General features: G+C 50.9%; 2 protein-coding genes across 2 annotated transcripts in view; both read right to left on the bottom strand.

Moving 5' to 3' along the window:
* Positions 1-876: 876 nt before the first annotated feature.
* LOC101012883 (60S ribosomal protein L12-like) lies at positions 877-1,785 on the bottom strand. Its single transcript, XM_003891171.5, has 2 exons — positions 1,441-1,785; positions 877-1,133 (listed from the first exon to the last, which is right to left on the bottom strand). Exons 1-2 carry the CDS (start codon positions 1,739-1,741, stop codon positions 925-927), a joined length of 510 nt encoding a protein of 169 aa, XP_003891220.2. The 5' UTR covers positions 1,742-1,785; the 3' UTR covers positions 877-924.
* A 5,366-nt stretch (positions 1,786-7,151) lies between these two features.
* Positions 7,152-20,814, bottom strand: part of FBLIM1 (filamin binding LIM protein 1) — a 29,038-nt gene continuing 15,375 nt past the window's right edge. The window contains exons 6-9 of the mRNA XM_009199834.4: positions 20,104-20,273; positions 15,584-15,762; positions 13,867-13,984; positions 7,152-7,854 (exon numbers count right to left, since the gene is read on the bottom strand). Coding sequence (XP_009198098.2) covers positions 7,741-7,854; positions 13,867-13,984; positions 15,584-15,762; positions 20,104-20,273 — 581 coding nt within the window. The 3' untranslated portion in view covers positions 7,152-7,740. The remainder of the gene's footprint in view (positions 7,855-13,866; positions 13,985-15,583; positions 15,763-20,103; positions 20,274-20,814) is intronic.

Below are 20,814 nucleotides of genomic sequence, written 5' to 3'. Positions count from 1 at the left end.
TATAGAGTTTTCACTGGACCCGCTTTGATCCTGGCTCTGCTGTGCAGCCTTGTGCAGTTATACCAGCTCTCTGATGTGCCGCTTCCTCCTCTCTGGCGATGTCAAAATTGCTACTTCATAGGTTATTTTGTTACATAAACTGTACATTAAAGTGAGGAGAACATTTTTTGGAAAATGTCCTCAGTCCCTGCAATTCTTCCTTATCAGCCCAGCCTCCTCCCCTCTCCCCATCCCTCCCATTCAATTCCCCATTTCCACCGTTTGTCTCTCTAGCAGGGTAGGGAGGGGCTTGGGTTGCCCTGGAGGGGCTGGCCTGTGCTGGGTGAAGTTCACACCTGGATGTACCTTCGGGGAAAGGGGCCTCTGGGGACAGGGTGACCATCGGAAAGGCTCAGGGCTCCCCAGTGCACCCTACTGTCCTTTGTCCGAGCTCTGATTCTGTGCTTACTGTGGCCAGGTTCCCAGGTATGGAATTACAGGGTAGCAGCATGGGGACTTCCAGCTGGGCCCCTCCTAGCAGGTGGGGGTTTGAGCCAATGAAGAATTCAGTCTCCTGACATAGATCTCCCTCCAAAAGGGCATGTGTCCAGGACAGTGGCAGCAATTCCACAGCCATATCACTCACTTTATAGTTTTTTGCTTTGTTTTGTTTTGTTTTTGAGACAGGGTTTCACTCCGTGGCCCAGGCTGGAGTGCAGTGCCGTGGTGCGATCTCAGCTCACTGCAACCTCTGCATCCCAGGCTCAGGTGAACATCCCACCTCAGTTTCCCAAGTAGCTGGGACCACAGGTGCTCACCACCATGCCCAGCTAATTTTTCTATGTTTAGTAGAGATGGAGTTTCTCCATGTTGCCCTTTTTCTTTTGTTTTTTTTTCCACCAGTTGTCAAGTGATCCTTTATTGAAATATTTTCCTTTCTGCTTCTTAACTGGCTGGGCATTCCACAGCACCACTGTTAATGTCATCTATGATGTCATGAGGGTGGCGGCCATCAACATTACAGCCCACAGACTGGGCAGTCCCCAGGATCTCTTTAATGGTTCCAGAGAGTTCCCTGGCTAAAGATCGGTGCCACATCTGTCGAGCAATGTTGACGATCTCATCAAAAGTGATATTCCCGCCGGGCGCGGTGGCTCAAGCCTGTAATCCCAGCACTTTGGGAGGCCGAGACGGGCGGATCACGAGGTCAGGAGATCGAGACCATCCTGGCTAACACAGTGAAACCCCGTCTCTACTAAAAAATACAAAAAAAAAAAAAAAAACCAAAACAAAAAAAAACTAGCTGGGCGAGATGGCAGGCGCCTGTAGTCCCAGCTACTTGGAATGGCATAAACCTGGGAGGCGGAGCTTGCAGTGAGCCGAGATCCGGTCACTGCACTCCAGCCTGGGTGACAGAGCAAGACTCCGTCTCAAAAAAAAAAAAAAAAGTGATATTCCCACGGTGTTTAATGTTTTTCTGTTTCTTTCTGTCTGTTGGTGGTTCCTTGAGGGCTTTGATGATCGGGGCATAGGCAGAAGGCACCACCTCAATCTGGGCCTGTCTGTTCTGAATGGTCAGTTTCACTGTAATCTTCAGGCCCTTCCAGTCATCCGTTGCCTTGGCAATATTACTACCAATCTTTTTTGGAGACAGATCCAGGGGGCCCATCTTCGGGGCCAGCGCAGAAGTAGTACCCCCTTCACCTCCGGTGCACCTCAGGTATACGACTTTGATCTCGTTGGGGTTGAACTTCAGCGGCATGGTGGAGGCGGCTGGTGTTGGATGAACCCGGATTGGGGACAACCGAAGAAAGTTGCACCTTGGTCTCCTTCTTCTTCTTCTTCTTTTTTTTTTTTTTTTTTTTTTGAGACAAAGTCTTTCTCTGAGATGGAGTCTAGCTTTGTCACCCAGGCTGGAGTGCAGTGGCATGATCTTGGCTCACTGCAACCTCCCCCTTCTGGGTTCAAGAGATTCTCCTGTCTCAGCCTCCTGAATAGCTGGGACTACAGGCGCACGCCACAACGCCCGGCTAATTTTTGTGTTTTTAATAGAGACGAGGGTCTCACCATATTGGTCAGGCTGGTCTCGAACTCCTGACCTCAGGTGATCCACTGGCCTCAGCCTCCTAAAGTGCTGGGATTATAGGCATGAGCCACCACGCCTGGCCCAGACTGGACACTTTCTAGTTTTACAATCTGTTCTCTCCTCTCAGCCTCACTGCAATCATGCGTGGTGGGTGGGCCGGAATGACCCTTCCCCTCTTGCAGTTCGGAGAAGTTGAAGACCCGGGTGAGCCCTGAAATAATTCATGCCCGGGCTCCCCGTTCACCGGCCCATGCTGCCCTCTAGTGGCTGTGTGCGCACTTGCCTTTAGGGACTCCAGGGCAGCAGGACAACCAGCTGTCTGCAGACAGCAGTGGCCAGCCTTCCCAGGCTGGGCAGGGGACCCTAGGCAGGGACCGCCCCCTCAGGACCCCTCCAGCACTGCATGCCTTCACCAGCTCCTCTTCCTGTCTCGCAGCATCTGGTTTAGATGCACAGATAGATGTATTATATATGTATATTTTAATTGTGCTAAAATACATATAAAATTTACCATCACAACTAACTGTACAGTTTCATGGCATTAAGTACATTCACACTATTGGGCAACCATCACCACCATACATCTCCAGAACTCTTTTTTTTTTTTTTTTTTTTGAGATGGAGTCTCACTCTTTGTCACCCGGGCTGGAGTGCAGTGGCCAGATCTCAGCTCACTGCAAGCTCCGCCTCCCGGGTTTACGCCATTCTCCTGCCTCAGCCTCCCGAGTAGCTGGGACTACAGGCGCCCGCCACCAGGCCCGACTAGTTTTTTGTATTTTTTTAGTAGAGACGGGGTTTCACCATGTTAACCAGGATGATCTCGATCTCCTGACCTCGTGATACGCCCGTCTCGGCCTCCCAAAGTGCTGGGATTACAGGCTTGAGCCACCGTGCCCGGCCTTTTTTTTTTGTTTTTTTCTTAAGACAAGAGTCTTACTCTGTCACCCAGGCTGGAGTGCAGTGGTGCGATCTTGGCTCACGACAACCTCCGCCTCCTGGGTTCAAGTGATTCTCCCACGTCAACCTCCCAAGCAGCTTGGACTACAGGTGCCCACCACCCCACCTGGCTACTTTTTGTATTTTTAGAGAGAAAAGTTTTCACCGTGTTAGCCAGGCTGGTCTCGAACTCTGGCCAGCTTTTTTTTTTTTTTTTTAAAGACAGGATCTCACTCTGTCATCCAGGACTGGAGTGCGACTTCGACCTCCCAGGCTCAGATGACCCTCTTACCTTAACCTCTCCAGTAGCTGGAACTACAGGTGCATGCCACCATGCCTGGCTAATTTTTTGTAGAGACAGCGTTTTGCCATGTTGCCCAGGCTGGTCTTGAATTCCTGGGCCCAAGCGATTCGCCTGCCTTGGCCTCCCAAAGTGCTGGGGTTACAGGCATGAGCCACTTCGCCTGGCCTCCAGAACGCTATTCTCCTTCCCAGACTGAAACTCTGCCCGCATTAAACACTAAACTCCTCATTCTTATTTTTCCCCAGTTCCTGGAAACCTCTGTTCTACGTTGTCTTTATGAATCTGACTAGATACTCATATAAGTGGAATCATACAGTATCTGTCCTTTTGTGTCTGCCTATTTCACTTAGCACAATGTTGTCAAGGTGTATTCACATTGTGGCATGTGTTGGAATGCCATCCTTTTTTTTTTTTTTTTGAGATAGTCTTGCTTTGTTGCCCAGGCTGGAGTGTAGTGGCACGATCTTGGTTCACACAACCTCCGCCTCCTGGGTTCAAGTGATTCTTCTGCCTCAGCCTCCCCAGTAGCTGGGACTACAGGCCTGCGCCACCATGCCCAGCTAATTTTTGTATTTTTAGTAGAGACGGGGTTTCACCATGTTGGCCAGGCTGGTCTTGAACTCCTGACCTCATGATCCGCCTGCCTTAGCCTCCCAAAGTGCTGGATTACAGGTGTGAGCCAGCGCGCCCGGCCTTTTATTTTTTTTGAGATGGAGATCTTGCTCTGTCACCCAGGCTGGAATGTGGTGGCACGATCTCGGCTCACTGCAACCTCTGCCTCCCCAGTTCAAGCGATTCTCCTGCCACAGCCTCCTGAGTAGCTAGGATTATAGGCGTGCGCTACCACACCTGACTAATGGCTAATTTTTGAATTTTTAGTAGAGACGGGATTTCACCATTTTGGCCAGTCTGGTCTTGAACTCCTGACCTCAAGTGATCCGCCTGCCTCGGCCTCCCAAAGTGCTAGGATTACAGATGTGAGCCACCGCACCCAGACTGCCATCCTTTTTAAGGTTGGAGAATCTTCCATTGTCTGGATAGACCACATCTTGTCATCCATTCTTCTGTTCATGGACACTTGTTTCCTTCCCCCTTTTGGCTATTGTGAGTAATGCTGCCATGAACACGGATGCACAAATCTCTCTTTGAATCTAGAGAATATATTTTATCTCCGCCACTGAGTGTACCCAAAGGGAAGGGAAATCGTCTTTGCCCAGGGTGTTCTAATTGTGTCTACACTTGGCAGGCGCCCTCCAAGTGAGACCAGAGAAAAGGATGAAAAGAGGGATGAAGGTTGGTTGGGAGGGTTGGGGTGGGAGAGGTGAACAAACACTATTGAACGCTCCCTAGAAGCATCACCTTATGGAATGATTTTTATAAGGGCAGCCCAAAAAACAGAGGCATCTCCTAGAATTTCATCCAGGTAACACCCTTCCAAACACACTCAAACAGAAGCATGCTAGGACATGAGGAATTACAACAAGGAGATATATATATGTTTGTTTGTTTGTTTGTTTTTGAGACAGAGTTTTGCTCGTTACCCAGGCTGGAGTGCAATGACGTGATCTCAGCTCACTGCAACCTCAGCCTCCCAGGTTCAAGAGGTTCTCCTGCCTCAGCCTCCCGAGTAGCTGGGATTACAGGCATGCGCCACCACGCCTGGTTAATTTTGTTTTTGGGTTTTTTTTTTGTTGTTGTTGTTGTTGTTGTTGAGACGGAGTCTTGCTCTGTCGCCCAGACTGGAGTGCAGTGGCACTATTTCGGCTCACTGCAAGCTCCGCCTCCTGGGTTCACGCCATTCTCCTGCCTCAGCCTCCCGAGTAGCTGGGTCTACAGGCGCCTGCCACTACACCCAGCTAACTTTTTGTATTTTTAGTAGAGACAGTGTTTCACCATGTTAGCCAGGATGGTCTTGATCTCCTGACCTCATGATCCGCCCGCCTCGGCCTCCCAAAGTGCTGGCACTGCACCCAGCCTGACTGTTGATTCTTATTTTGAATCAGTCTATCACCCAGGCTGGAGTGCAGTGTTGTGATCTCAGCTCACTTCAACCTCTGCCTCCCAGGTTCAAGAGATTCTCCTGCTTCAGCCTCCCGAGTAGCTGGGACTAGAGGCATGCACCGCCATGCCCAGCTAATTTTTGTAGTTTTAGTAGAGGCAGTTTCACCATGTTAGCCAGGCTGGTCTGAAACTCCTGGCCTCAAGTGACCGGCCCACCTCAGCTTCCCAAAGTGCTGGGATTATAGGCATTGGTCACCACGCCCAGCCTGAGTGTTCATTCTTAAAGCATTTGGCAGCTCTACTGAAGCCCCTGCAGCCAACCCCATTGGTGGTGGCCTGTGTCCAGGAGAAGCACACCGGTGAGTTGGCCAGCGCCAGCCTCTGGTGCTGGGGATGAGGCAGGGAAGGAGCCCCTCCGTCTGCTGAGCTGAGCCCCAGCACTCTTCAGACGCTCCCACCACAGCGAGCAGATGCCCAGCAAACATCTTTCTAGGGCTACCACCAAAGGCCAGCGTTCACCTGTGCGAGAGCTTATACGCAACACGGAAGAGCTTCTAACACGTATGCGTTTATTTTCATGTGTAAGAAGAAAAATGTAACTAGCACGTGAACATGACTGCATGATACATGGCTCAGCACAAGACTAAAGTCAGAAGTGAGTGAAAACAAAATAGCATGTTGATTTAAGTGAAAGAACAGAACAGGAGGTCTTTGGTTAGAACAACTGTGGAGGTGGCCTGTGAATGCAGAAGTTCAGGACTCCCTGCTATAGGCTAAGGGCGAGATGCTGCCATCTGGGCTGAGGCCCCTGTGGCATTCTCGTGAGAGCCTACGGGACAGCAAGACCCCAGGGAGGAAAGCACATTCTGTTTAACTTGTCCAGGTGCTACAAAATGTCTTAGAAGCGATGAAGCAACAATGATGATTCTCCTTCAAAGGCAAGAAGAATCTTCCAGGTGTGGTCTTGAGGAGGCAGGGGTTACAAGACAGGCGGGGCTGCAGGGCCCAAGTGGGACTTGAGGTCATAACCAGGGGACTGAAGAGATACCTGTCCTGGCACCATCCTGGAGAAGTGCTTGTGTGTGTGTGAGGGAGAGGGGGTGCATGGCCCGAGTCAAGGCTGAAGGAGGCACACTCGGTCCCCGCACCCTGTTCGCAGCACGTACCAGGCTCTCACCCCATGCCTGCTGACACACCGCAGCACCCGGGAGGTGCCAGAAGGCAGGTGGGGGGCTGCTGACATCCCGGGGTGTCTGTGGACCACCCTTTCCTCCTGGGCCTGGGCCCTGGCCCCACTTTGGCACCACACATTCCAGAGTGGGGAAGTCCATGGCTGTGCCCCACTGGATCCCATTCCTGTACATGTGCGAACCAAGGCGAGGTGTTTGCTATTACGCTCCCCACTAAATCCAAAGAATGTTGGTTCCCATCATTTCAACCTCAATATTTTCAGAAACTACTTTTTTTTTTTTTGGAGATAGAGTCTCGCTGTGTCGCTCAGGCTGGAGTGCAGTGGTGCCATCTCAGTTCACTGCAACCTCCGCCTCCCCAGTTCAAGCAATTCACCTGCCTCGGCCTCCCAAGTAGCTGGGATTATAGGTGCGAGCCACCACACCCAGCTAATTTTTGTATTTTTAATAAAAACAGGGTTTCCCCATATTGGCCCAGGCTGGTCTCAAACTTCTGACCTCAAGTGATCTGCCTGCTTTGGCCTCCCAAAGTGCAGGGATTACAGGCATGAGCCACCACGCCCAGTCTAAAAAGCACTTTTTTTTTTGAGACAGAGTTTCCCTGTTGTCATCCAGGCTGCAGTGCAATCTCACTGCAACCTCTGCCTCCCAGGTTCAAGAGATTCTCCTGCCTCAGCTTCCCTAGTAGCTGGGATTACAGGCACCTGCTACCATGCCTGGCTAGTTTTTGTATTTTTAGTAGAGACAGGGTTTCATCATGTTGGCCAGGCTGGTCTTTCCTGATCTCAAATGATCCACCCACCTTGGCCTCCCAAAGTGCTGAGATTACAAGCGTAAGCCACCCTGCCCAGCCTCTAAAAAGCCCTTTTTAAGGAACCTTGGAGTTGTTCCTCAAATAGCTCAACCCTGCAAGCCAGGCTGGTCCCAGCACCCCTACCAGACAGCTAGTCAGTGAGAAGGGTCCAACTTCCCCCAGCTTTTCCCCGGAAGTGGGGTGGGGTCACCAGGGAATTCTGGGGGTGACGCTTATAGTCCAGGAGCCTTCTGATGCCCAGAGGGTAGAGGAGGAGTGGAAGGCCTGGGGGTACTCAGCCCCACTGTATCCTGGACAGGCTAGGCCGACTTGCAGGCTGGTCCCCACGGAGGCTCAGAAGGAAAGTGTGCAAGAGCAGGTCAGGAAGGGAAACCAACTCAGGGAAGGGCCCCAGCCAGGGCTAGTGGTCTGTTCACTGCCCAGCAGGTACTCAGCAGCACCCCGCAGCACTCCGCTTCACGTGGCACGGCTTGCAGAAGAGACGGTTGTTCAGGGGGTAGCAGCCTTGGTCCGTGGGCTCAACAGACAGGAGGATCCTGCAGTCCTGAGGAGACAAAGACACATGTGGACCTGCCCTGGGCCTGGGCGCTGCCTGTACAGGGGAGGGACTCACTAGGCGTCTGCCGAATAAACCAACTACATGAGTGGATGTACTCCCTAAGCGGGAGGAAGGAGGATGCTCGTTGCTGCCCTCCCAACACCTGGGCCAGGTCTCCATCAGGGAAGATGAGACACAGGCACACAGGGAGGCTTTAATCCACATGGAGGTGCCGGAGAGGACATTCACCGACAGGAGAACTAAGGACACCTGAGGAAGTCCCCTGAGCGTTCAGGAAAAGCTGGGGCTAGAAGGGCCTTAATAACCCCTTCATTATTTTTTAAAATGTGTTTTTATTATTTATTTTGAGACAGAGTCTTGCTCTGTCACCCAGGCTGCAGTGCAGTTGCACCCAGGCTCAGCTCATTGCAACCTCTGCCTCCCGGGTTCAAGTGATTCTCCTGCCTCCTGAGTAGCTGGGATTACAGGCATGCGCCACCACACCCAGCTAATTTTTGTATTTTTAGTAGATACGCAGTTTTGCCATGTTGGTCAGGCTGGTCTTGACCTCCTGACCTCAAGTGATCCACCCACCTTGGCTTCCCATGTTGGGATTACAGGTGTGAGCCACTGCGCCCAGCCTCAACAGTCCTTTTAGAACATAAGTTCTGCGAGACAGGAACCCTGTTTATGGCCAAGTCCCCAGCCCACCCCAGCACTGGCAGCTATGGGTATCTGCTGATGAGTGTCTGGTCCAGTCCCTTCATTTCACAGGAGGGATACTAAGGTCCAGGGAGGAGTAGGCTCTGCCCCAGGTCACACAGCTGGTTCTGGAGCTGGGACCAGACCAGCACAAACATTAATATTTTCCTTTTCTTTTTCTTTTTTTATTGAGATGGAGTCTCACTCTGTTGCCCAGGCTGGAGCGCAGTGGCGCGATCTCGGCTCACTGGGAGCTCTGCCTCCCAGGTTCACACCATTCTCCTGCCTCAGCCTCCCGAGTAACTGGGACTACAGACGCCCGCCAGCACGCCCGGCTAATTTTTTTTTTTTTTTTTTTTTTTTAGTAGAGACGGGGTTTCACCAGTTAGCCAGGATGGTCTCGATCTCCTGGCCCCGTGATCCGCCCGTCTCGGCCTCCCAAAGTGCTGGGATTACAGGCGTGAGCCACCGTGCCCGGCCAACATTAAATGGTGAGATGTGGGTGTGGGCAGTGCATGGAAACCCATTTTCTTCTTAGGTAATAGCACTCAACTCCTCCAGGCTGCTGTGTTTCAAGAGCCTCACTTTTTTTTTTTTTTTTTTTTTTGGAGATGGAATCTTGCTCTATTGCCCAGGGTAGATGGCTAGAGTGCAGCAGCACAATCTCGGCTCACTGCAACCTCTGCCTCCTGGGTTCAAGCGATTCTCCTGCCTCAGCCTCCCAAGTAGTTGGGACTGCAGGCGTGCGCCACCACACCCAGCTAATTTTGTTTTTCGAGACGGAGTCTCACTCTGTCGCCAGTGTGGAGCACAGTGGTGCAATCTCAGCCCACTGCAACCTCTGCCTCCCGGATTCAAGCGATTCTCCTGCCTCACCTTCCCGAGTAGCTGGGACTACAGACACACACCACCACACTCAGGTAATTTTTGTATTTTTAGTAGAGATGGGGTTTCACCATGTTGGCCAGGATGGTCTCCATCTCTTGACCTCGTGATCTGCCTGCCTCAGCCTCCCAAAGTGCTGAGATTACAGGAGTCAGCCACTGCACCTGGCCTAATTTTTGTATTTTTAGTAGCAACCGGGTTTCGCCATGTTGGCCAGGCTGGTCTTGAACTCCTGAATGCAAGTGATCCATCTGCCTGGGCCTCCTGAAGTGCTGGGATTACCAGCATAAGCCACCGTGCCTGGTCAAGAAGCCTCATCTTCTGACACATAACTTCTGGACTCCAAATGCCGACTTACTACACCACCCTTGGCCAAGTCATCAATACCACTGTGGGGGTTTATTCACTTCCTGACTTCCTGGCTCAGGAAAGTGCCAGTCACTGCTGGACTCATTAGGACAATGGTGGGGATAACAGCATTTAAACTTCCTCATTGGGCTTTCAAAATGCACTATCAGCAGGACTTTGAACTATAACCAACAAAGACAATGTAATTACGCAGCAATTTATCAACTTCTCTACCCAGCTCCTTTGACAACCTCAGTGAAAATAGTCTTTGGGTCCCAGTATCTGTTTACATAAGTGGGAGTGAACAAGTCTTTCGAAATACTCATCGAGTAAGAGATCTGCTCTGGGGCTCTCCACTTAGGTCCCCCCCATAAAAGTTGCCACCTTGTCACCATCACCGGAGAAGACAGAAGCTTCAGTGACAAGGAGCCGGCAGTAGAAGGGGTGGGAGAGGATTTCTGAGCCTCCTCAGCAGGACTGACTACATAATTTGTAGGATCTTGGACAAAATAAAAATGTGGGGCCCCTTGTTCAGAAATTAAGAATTTTGGCTGGGTGTAGTGGCTCACGCCACCCAGCACTTTGGGAGGCCAAGGGGGGCGGATCACTTGAGACCAGGAGTTTAACACCAGCCTGGTCAACATGACGAAACCCCATCTCTACTAAAAATACAAAAATTACCCGGGCACGGTAGTGCCAGCCTGTCATTCCAGCTACTCGGGAGGCTGAGGCAAGAGAGTTGCTTGAACCTGAGAGGCAGAGGTTGCAGTGAGCGGAGATAGTGCCACTGTACTCCACCTTGGGTAACAAAGTGAGACTCAGTCTCTGAGAAAAAAAAAAAATTAAGAATTTCAGGCTGTAGGTAGTGGCTCATGCATGTGATCTCAGCACTTTGGGAGGCCAAAGTGAGAGGATCGCTTGAGCCCAGGAGTTCAAGACCAGCCTGGGCAAATTTTTGTAGAGAAGTCATCCCTATAAAAATTTTAAAAATAAAAAAATTAGCTGGGTGTGGTGGTGCGCACCTGTACTTACAGCTACTCAGGATGCTAAGGTGAGAGAACTGCTTGAGCCCAAAATTTCAAGGCTACAGTGAGCTATGATTACACTACTGCACTCCAGCCTGACTCCAGTCTCTGTCTCTATTAAAAACAAAGGCCGGGCACAGTGGCTCACACCTGTAATCCCAGCACTTGGGGAGGCTGAGGCGGGCGGATCACGGGGTCATGAGATCGAGACCATCCTGGCTAATACAGTGAAATCCCATCTGTACTAAAAAATACCAAAAAAATTAGCCGGGTGTGGTGGCAGGTGCCTGTAGTCCCAGCTACTCGGGAGGCTGAGGCAGGGGAATGGCGTGAACCCGGGAGGCGGAGCTTGCAGTGAGCCGAGATCGCGCCACTGCACTCCAGCCTGGGTGACAGAGCGAGACTCCATCTCAAAAATAAATAAATAAAAATAAAAATAAAATCAAACAAAAAAAATCAAGACTTTAAGAGAGCAATAGCAGAACTTTAAAGCTAGCATAGGACCCTTCTGATTGCCAAGTCGCATGTGACGACACCTGGGCCCTTCTTCCTGGGACAACTGCACCAGTTTCTAATCAGCTCGCCCATCTCAGCCTGACCCCTCTCTGCAGCCTGAAGTCCAGACTCTCTAGCCTGGCACCGCAGCCCTTTCCTTCAGTCTGGCCTCAACATTAACCATAACCCCAGCCCTCTACACTCCAGTCACATCTACAGACTTCCACTTCTGGCCGGGAGCAGTGGCTCATGCCTGTAATCCCAGCACTCTGGAAGGTTAAGGCAGCTGGATCACTCGAGGTCAGGAGTTCAAGACCAACCTGGCCAACGTGGTGAAACCCCATCTCTACTAAATACAACAATTAGCCGGGTGTGGTGGCGCATGCCTGTAGTCCCAGCTGCTCGGGAGGCTGAGGCAGGAGAACGGCATGAACCCAGGAGGTGGAGGGTGCAGTGAGCTGAGATCGCGCCACTGCCCTCCAGCCTGGGTGACAGAGTGAGATGCCATCTCAAAAATAAATAAATAAATAAATAAATAATAAAAACAATTTAAAAGAGACAATTTCTAAGTGAAAAAGTAACATTCAAAAGAGTTGATCTAGGCTGGGTGCAGTGGCTCACGCCTGTAATCCCAGCACTTTGGGAGGCCGAGGCAGGCGGATCATCTGAGGTCAGGAGTTCGAGACCAGTCTGGCCAATATGGAGAAGTCCCATCTCTACTAAAAATATAAAAATTAGCTGGGCGTGGTGGTGGGCACCTGTAATCCCAGCTACTCAGGAGGCTGAGGCAGGGAGAATTGCTTGAACCAAGGAGCTGGAGGTTGCAGTAAGCCAAGATCGTACCACTGCACTCTAGCCTGGGAGGCAGAGTAAGACTGTCTTTTAAAAAAAAAAAAAAAAGGCCAGGCACAGTGGCTCATGCCTGTAATCCCAGCACTTTGGGAGGCCGAGGCGGGCAGATCACCTGAGGTCAGGAGTTTGAGACCAGCCTGACCAACATGGAGAAACCACGTCTTTACTAAAAATACAAAAAATTAGCTGGGTGTGGTGTTGCATGCCTGTAATCCCAATTACTTGGGAGGCTGAGGCAGGAGAATCCCTTGAACCCAGGAGGTGGAGGTTGCAGTGAGCCGAGACCGCGCCATTGCACTCCAGCCTGGGCAACACGAGTGAAACTCCATCTCAAAAAAAAAAAAAAAAAAGGAAAAGGAAAAGACGTTTCCACTTCCTCTGATTCTTCAGGCTTGCTTATGCTACTGTGGATTTTTACAGCTCTTTTCCTCTTTCTGGACTTCTTCTCCCCTCTATCTGGCAAACTCCTCCTCATCCTGCAAGGCCCAGTCAAGCATTGCCTCCTACATGAGTGCCTTTGATTCTACCACCCTGGTTAGACCAGCACTGCCTTCTTTATGCCAATGCTGATTTATTTTTTATTTCATTTTTTTTTTTTTTAAGATGGGGTTTCACCATGTTGCCCAGGCTGGTCTTGAACTCCTTAGCTCAAGTAATCCACCCATCTCAGCTCCCAAAGTGCTGGGATTGCAGATGTGAGCCACTGCACCAGGCCCCCAAAGCTGATTTCTACATTCTCTTGCCTGGCACCCGGAAAAGGTACGTGGTATAGATCTGTCCAGCATCCTCTTCTCCCTTCCTCCAGTTGTAGCAACCCCTCTTTTTTTATGTGGTTCTGCCTCCCTGGCCCCAGGGGTTATCAATCCTAGCACCCAGCCACAGTGACTGGCCTTGAATGGGCATGTGACCCTAGCTGGGGTGATTAGAGACCTTCTAGGGACAGTCTGGCTTCCCTGGATGTGGTGTGCTCTGTCTTTCCCCTAGGGTTTCTAAGCCGGGGAGATGTAAACCTGGGCCATCTCTGCCCATGCACTGTGCCCCACCTCCCCACAAAGAAGGCCAGCCCACAGGCAGCAAAAATGAAGCAAACACATAAAAAAGGCAGAGCCAAGAGATGGAAAAGAGGCCGGGAGCGTTGGCTCATGCCTGTAATCCCAGCACATTGGGAGGTGGAGTGGACGGATCACCTGAGACCCACCTGGCCAACATGGTGAAACCCCATCTCTACTAAAAATACAAAAACTAGCCAGGTGCGGTGGTGCATGCCTGTAATTCTAGCTACTTGGGAGGCTGAGGCAGGAGAATTGCTGAACCCAGAAGGCAGAGGTTGCAGTGAGCTGAGATCATACCACTTCACTCCAGCCTGGCAACAAAAGTAAGACTATCTCCAAAAAAAAAAAAAAAAAAAGAAAGAAAGAAAGATGGAGAGAGTCCTGATACCATCACTCAATACCATCAGTGATCCCACCACCATTAGCCAACAGATTCTCTTTTTTGTAGAAAGCAACTTGAGTTTGGTTTCTTATCATTAACGCAAAGAGTTGATAATAGACTATAGTTGTATTTCCAGCATCTTTTGTTTCTCCTACCGGACAGTGAGCAATTTGAGAGTACAGCCCCCACCCTGACCTGTCCCCATGTCCAAGCGACCCAGCCAAGGGCCTGGCAATGCAGCGATGAAATATTATTAAACCACCTGGGCTCTACTTACCTCACACCTATAGCAATTTTCATGGAAGTTTCTTCCCATGCACTCGATTTTGAAGGCATCTTTCCCATCCCGAGGAATGATGGGATTTTCACAGATGCTGCAGACGGGGGCGAATTTCCTAGAAGCAAAGAAACCCATGCTTGGGAGGCGTTCATGCCACAACCACATAAATTAATTAGCTGTCAGAACTCGGGCTGGCTGGTGTTCACCTCCTGAGCAATTTCAGTCCCGTTGCTATGGGACTGCACTAGCAGCTATAAGCAGAGATGTCTATTTCTTCCTGGCAGGAGCAGGTGGAGAGACCTGTGTAATGAGACCTGGTTTTCCAGCATCACTGGAGATTGCCTGAATTGAGAACTGTGTTCAGTGGGGCTGGGACCCATCTCATCTGTCTTTTTTTTTTTTTTTTGAGACGGAGTCTTGCTCTGTCCCCCTGGCTGGAGTGCAGTGGCGCGATCTCGGCTCACTGCAAGCTCCGCCTCCCGGGTTCCTGCCATTCTCCTGCCTCAGCCTCCCAAGTAGCTGGGACTACAGGCACCTGCCACCGCGCCCGGCTAATTTTTTGTATTTTTAGTAGAGACGGGGTTTCACCATGGTCTCGATCTCCTGACCTTGTGATCCGCCCGCCTCGGCCTCCCAAAGTGCTGGGATTACAGGCGTGAGCCACCGCGCCCGGCCGATCTGTCTTTTTTTTTTTTTTGAGACGGAGTTTTTTGGCTCTTGTCACCCAGGCTGGAGTGCAATGGCACAATCTCTGCTCACTGCAACCTCTGCCTCCCAGGTTCAAGCGATTCTCCTGCCTCAGCCTCCCGAGCAGCTGGGACTACAGGCAGGCGCTACCATGCCCAGCTAATTTTTGCATTTTTAGTAGCGACAGGGTTTCACCATGTTGGTCAGGCTGGTCTTGAACTCCTGACCTCGTGATCCGCCCACCTTGGCCTCCCAAAGTGCTGGGATTACAGGTGTGAGCCGCCGTGCCCAGCCAGTACTTCTTTCTTAAGAGGCACATCTGTCTCTCCCCTTGAGTGGTGAGCAACTTATGGGCAGGGATTGAGTCCAACAGATGTGTGTCCCCACTGCGTCATTCAGCTCCAAGGGCAGACCCAGAGGTCTGGGGTTTCAGAGCAGGGCCCGAAAGTCAGGTCCTTGGGGATGTGTATACTTACCAAGAGTTTCAATACTTACCTGTGGAGAGACTGGGTACTTAGCTGCTGTGTGCCTTGGTTGGTAAAACAGAACCCTTAATAGTACCTGCCTGTGACATTATATATATTTTTTAGTTTTTTGCTTTGTTTTGCTTGGAGTCTAGCTCTGTCGCCCAGGCTGGAGTGCAGTGGCACAATCTCAGCTCACTGTAAGCTCCGCCTTCCGGGTTCACGCCATTCTCCTGCCTCGGCCTCCCGAGTAGCTGGGACTACAGGCGCCCGCCACCAGGCCTGGCTAATTTTTTTTGTATTGTTAGTAGAGATGGGGTTTCACTGTGTTAGCTAGGATGGTCTCAATCTCCTGAACTCGTGATCCACCCGCCTCAGTCTCCCAAAGTGCTGGGATTACAGGCATGAGCCACCGTGCCCAGTCCAGCCCTGTAATATTCTTTATAATAAACCAGTAGACAGGAAACTCTGGCCCAGCACCCAGGACTCAGGCTCGGCTCCTTCATCCTGCTTAGATCTCGCCCTGTCCCTGCACCCCACCTGGTGCCAAACCCCTCTCGTACCTGTAGAAGTCATCCAGGCAGTACACCTCGTTCTGGCTGCCCAGGGCAAAGCTCTCATCCCCAATGCACCGGGCGCAGGTCACACACGTGAAGCAGGAGGGGTGGAAGGCCTGGCCCAGGGCCCTGATGATGTGGTCCTGGACCACTTCGCCACACTTGCCGCACTTCTCCAACGTGTCCTGGGACAGAGGCCACTGCCAGAGTCATCCACGGCACACCCACTCCAACCCACAAGGGTCTCTTCTTCTGGGAGGCTGCCCTCGGGGGCCCAGGAATTGGGAAGTACAGGAGAGGCCTGCAGACAACCTGTAACTATCGCCCAAAACCTCCACCATTGCTTATAACAAATTGAGCTTAGCCTTGCATCCTTGGCTTACTACAAGGAATACTGCCCTGATGCCCTGATGCTATGACTGCATTTCTTGTTACTGGGATATGTTTAAGGTCAGGGTTCACAGAGCTCATAGGAGAAACTTCGGTTAAACCTCAGGGTCAGGAAAAGGAATTCTCAGGAGAATTGGGTGCTTTTATCATATAGACAAGAAGCCTTGAAATTCTTTCCCTTTTCCATTTGGCCACTTGGAAGCTCAGAGCCAAATTCCACATTTCATATTTCGAAACCATTATAGGGCTTTTTGGTTGTTATTTGGTTTTTGTTTTGTTTTGGGACAAAGTCTCACTCTGTTACTGAGGCTGGAGTGCAGTGCCCCAATCTCAGCTCACTGCATCCTCTACATGAGGTTCAAGTCATTCTCATGCCTCAGCCTCCTGAGTAGCTGGAACTACAGGTGCATGTTACCACGCCCGGCTAATTTTTTGTATTTTTTGTAGACATGGTGTTCCACTATGTTGGCCAGGTTGGTTTCGAACCCCTGACCTCAAGTGATCGACCTGCCTTAGCCTCCCAAAGTGCTGGGATTACAGGCGTGAGCCTGCCTGTCTGGCCTCCTCACACACAGTGGGTTGTAGCATTCCCTTTGATTTCGTCTCATTTTCTATTTTGATTTTCCTTCTGTTTGGATGTCTTTATTTTACATATCATAGTATTATTGCAGTCTTTTACAAATTGTTTTATTGTTGGAAGAACACTTAACATGAGATCTACCTTTTTTTTTTTCCTGAGGCGGAGTTTCACTCTTGTCACCCAGGCTGAAGTGCAATGGCGCAATCTTGGCTCACCACAACCTCGCCTCCTGGGTTAAAGCAATTCTCCTGCCTTGGCCTCCCAAGTAGCTGGGATTACAGACATGCGCCAACACCCAGGCTAATTTTTTGTATTTTTAGTAGAGACGGGGTTTCTCCATGTTGGCCAGGCTGCTCTTGAACTCCTGACCTCAGGTGATCCGCCTGCCTCGGCCTCCCAAAGTGCTGGGATTACAGGCATGAGCCACTGTGCCCAGGCTTTTTCTTTTTTTTGAGATGGAGTTTTGCTCTGTCGCCCAGACTGGAATGCAGTGGTGCGATCTTGACTCACTGCAGCCTCCGCCTCCTGGGTTCAAGCAATTCTCCTGCCTTAGCCTCCGGAGTAGCTGGGATTACAGGCATGCACCACTGTGCCTGGCTAATTTTTGTATTTTTAGTAGAGACAGGGTTTTTCCATTTTGGTCAGGCTGGTCTCGAACTCCTAATCTCAGGTGATCCGTCTGCCTCGGCCTGGCATGAGCCATGGCACCCAGTCAGTTAATATAATTTTATATGACGCCTTTAAGAAGAAATGTGCCAGGCAAGGTGGCTTATGCCTGTAATCCCTGGACTTTGGGAGGCCAAGGCAGGTGGATCTCCTGAGGTCAGGAGTTCCAGACAAGCCTGGCCAACATGGTGAAAACCCCTGTCTCTACTAAAAATACAAAAAAAACAAAAACAAAAAAAAACCCAACCAACAAACAAACAAAAAAACCAGCCGGGCATGGTGGTAGGCACCTGTAATCCCAGCTACTTGGGAAGCTGAGGCGGGAGAATCACATGGAATTTTTCAGTGCACCTATATCATTGCGGTCTATAGGTATACATACATTCTCTTTAAAAACACGTTTTAATAAAAAATCACTATTTTAAAAGAGAGGTGGAGTCTTGCCATGTTGTCCAGGCTGGTCTCGAACTCCTGACCTCAAGTAATCCTCCCACCTCAGCCTCCCGAAGTGCTGAGATTGCAGGTGTGAGCCACCGCGCCTGGCTGGTATATATGCATTCATAGAAGCTGCCTCAAATTCCTCCTGGAATAAGGAGCAATGATAAAGAGACACCTGAGGCAGGGCAGCGGGCCTCCCTCTAGCATTTCCACCTTTTCTCCTGGACATGCTGTCTCTCCTTCCTGGCTGTGCTCCTGTGCATTTTACCTTGACCCCACCTGGACAGATGTAGGGGCATCTCCCACTCCCACCCTCCCTCTCATGGGCACGGCCCTTCTCTCCCCAGCACACTGATCAAGTCTTCCTCTTGGCTGCTTTCAGCTAGACACCCCTCCTCACCCCTCCTCCCCCAGTGTCTCAGCCCTGAGGGACACTCCCCCATCATGTTGATGGGGTCACAGGGACACGGCAGGGAGGGCCTGGCTCCTCTCTCCTCCCACAGTGCCTCACTGGTGGTGAGCCTGGGATTGGATTGTTTGGATTCTTCTGGACAGTCTCAGCTCCAAATACTCTAACCCCTCAAATCAGCCGTTTTCAAACTTCTATATGCATGAGAATCACCTGAGACACTTGCTCAAAATGCTGATTTCCAGGTGTGGCCTACACACATACCCAGGGGATGTGGCTGTGGGTGGTCGCCACCCTTGACATGCCACCACAAACCATCCAAGAGTTAGAAATTCCAGTATGCTGGCATCCCAACTGGCTCTCCCAGATGGCACTTGGTACCCGGAAGCAACACAGATTCCGTGAGATCAAACATTGGAACCTTGTGGCTCTAGGGGAGATGGTGGCAAGACTGATGGCAGCCTCCAGAGCCACATGGGTGTGGAGTAGAATCCCAGCTGCTTGGCCATCTTATGTGACCTCGTGTGGTAGCTAAGAGATGCCCCCAAAGATATTCAGGTCCTTATCTCTGGACCCCGTGAACGTTACCTTGCCCGGAAAAAGAGGCTTTCAGATGGGATAAGTTAAGGATCTTTTTTTTTTTTTGAGACGGAGTCTCACTCTGTCACCCAGGCTGGAGTGCAGTGGCACGATCTCGGCTCACTACAACCTCCACCTCCCGGGTTCACGCTATTCTCCTGCCTCAGCCTCCCAAGTAGCTGGGACTACAGGCGCCCGCCACCACGCCCAGTTAATTTTTTATATTTTTAGTAGAGATGGGGTTTCACCATGGTCTCGATCTCCTGACCTCGTGATCCCCGCCTCGGCCTCCCAAAGTGCTGGGATTATAGGCGTGAGCCACTGCGCCCAGCCAAGTTAAGGATCTTAAGATGGGGGAGATTATCCTGATTATCCAGGTGAGTCCTAAATGCCATCACAGTGTCCCTGTAACTTGACACAGGGGTGGCAATAGGGCCGCTGAAGCGGGATGCTACACTGCTGGCTTTGATGGCAGAGGAAGGAGTCAAGTAGAATGCAGCTTCAGAAATTGCAAAAGGGGCCGAGTGCAGTGGCTCACACCTGTAATCCCAGCAGTTTGGGAGGCTGAGAGGGTGGATCCCTTGAAGTCAGGAGTTTGAGACCAGCCTGGCCAAAGTGGTAAAGCCCCATCTCTACTAAAAATACAAAAATTAGTCGGGCATGGTGGCAGGCACCTGTAGTCCCAGCTACTCGGGAGGCTGAGACATGGGAATCGCTTGAACCTGGGATGCAGAGGTTACAGTGATCCGAGATTGCACGACTGCACTCCAGTCTGGATGACATAATGAGTCTCTATCTCAAAAAAAAAAAAAAAAGAGGCTGGGTGCGGTGGCTCAGGCCTGTAATCCCAGCACTTTGGGAGGCCGAGGCCAGTGGATCACGACGTCAGGAATTCAAGACCAGCCTGGCCAAGATGGTGAAACCCCGTCTCTATGAAAAATACAAAAATTAGCCAGGTGCGGTGGCAGGTGCCTGTAATCCCAGCTACTCAGGAAGCCGAGACAGAAGAATCCCTTGAACCTGGGTGGCAGAGGTTGCAGTGAGACGAGATCGTGCCACTGCACTCCAGCCTAGGCGATAGAGTGAGACTCCGTCCCCCACCCCCAAAAAAAAGAACTAAAAAAAAAGAAATTGCAAAAGGCAGAGATGTGGGTTCTCCCTCAAGCCTGCAGACAGCACAACACCTTGGTTTTGGCCCAGTGAAGCTGATATTGGACTTCTGACTTCCAGAACCAGGATAGAATAAACGTGTATTGTTGGAAGTCACCAAGGTTGTGATCTCTTAAAGGCAGCCCTAGGAAACTAATCGCCTTCACTGGGCTCCTTTCTGAGCCTCAGTTTCCTCATCTGTGAAAGGGGTCAATAGTGCCTACTTCCCAGGATTGTATGGGGAATGAAATGATATAACATATTCTAAGTGCTCAGCTCAGTGCCTGGCACCCAGAGGTCTGCTGCAGGGGTTACCTGGTAGCAGGGTTCGCAGAGGGGTCGCCCATCCTTCTGGTAGAAGCTCTGTCCAGCCAGCTGGCGGCGGCAGGTGCGGCATGTAAAGCACTGGGCATGGTACTGCCTTTTCATGGCCTCCACAGCCAGCTCTCGGGGGGACACGGTCTTGTGGCAGAAGGCACAGATGTCTGGGGTAGGGAAGACACAGGCCATTACTAGCCCAGCCTGCGAGGACTGTACCCAGGCACCACCCAGAACATGCCCAGGTACCTGAGGCTCTGTCTCAAACCCTGTAAATTCCTCAAATGACAAATACAGAGGGTCATGAGGAGCATTAAAAAGGAAACTGAGTCAGGTGTGGTGGCTCATGCCTGTAATGCCAGCACTTTGGGAGGCGAAGGTGAGCGGATCACTTGAGGCCAGGAGTTCAAGACCAGCCTAGCCAACATGGTGAAATCCCATCTCTACTAAAAATACAAAAATTAGCTGGGCGTAGTGGCATGCCCCTGTAGTCCCAGCTACTCATGGGGCTGAGGCAGGAGACTCACTTGAACCTAGGAGGTGGAGGTTGCAGTGAGCCGAGATCGTGCCACTGCACTCCAGTCTGGGTGACAGAGCGAGACTCTATTTCAGGAAAAAAAAAAAAAAAAAAAAGGAATTCTGGACAGCAGTTTCAGGACAAAGGGATTGTTGGCTGCCTCGACCTCCCAAAGTGTTGGGATTACAGGC

This window comes from Papio anubis, chromosome 1 (assembly GCF_008728515.1).
Source record: "Papio anubis isolate 15944 chromosome 1, Panubis1.0, whole genome shotgun sequence".
Taxonomy (NCBI): domain Eukaryota; kingdom Metazoa; phylum Chordata; class Mammalia; order Primates; family Cercopithecidae; genus Papio; species Papio anubis.
The sequence above is the reverse complement of the archived record's forward strand: the minus strand, read 5'-3'. Positions and strand labels throughout refer to the sequence as shown.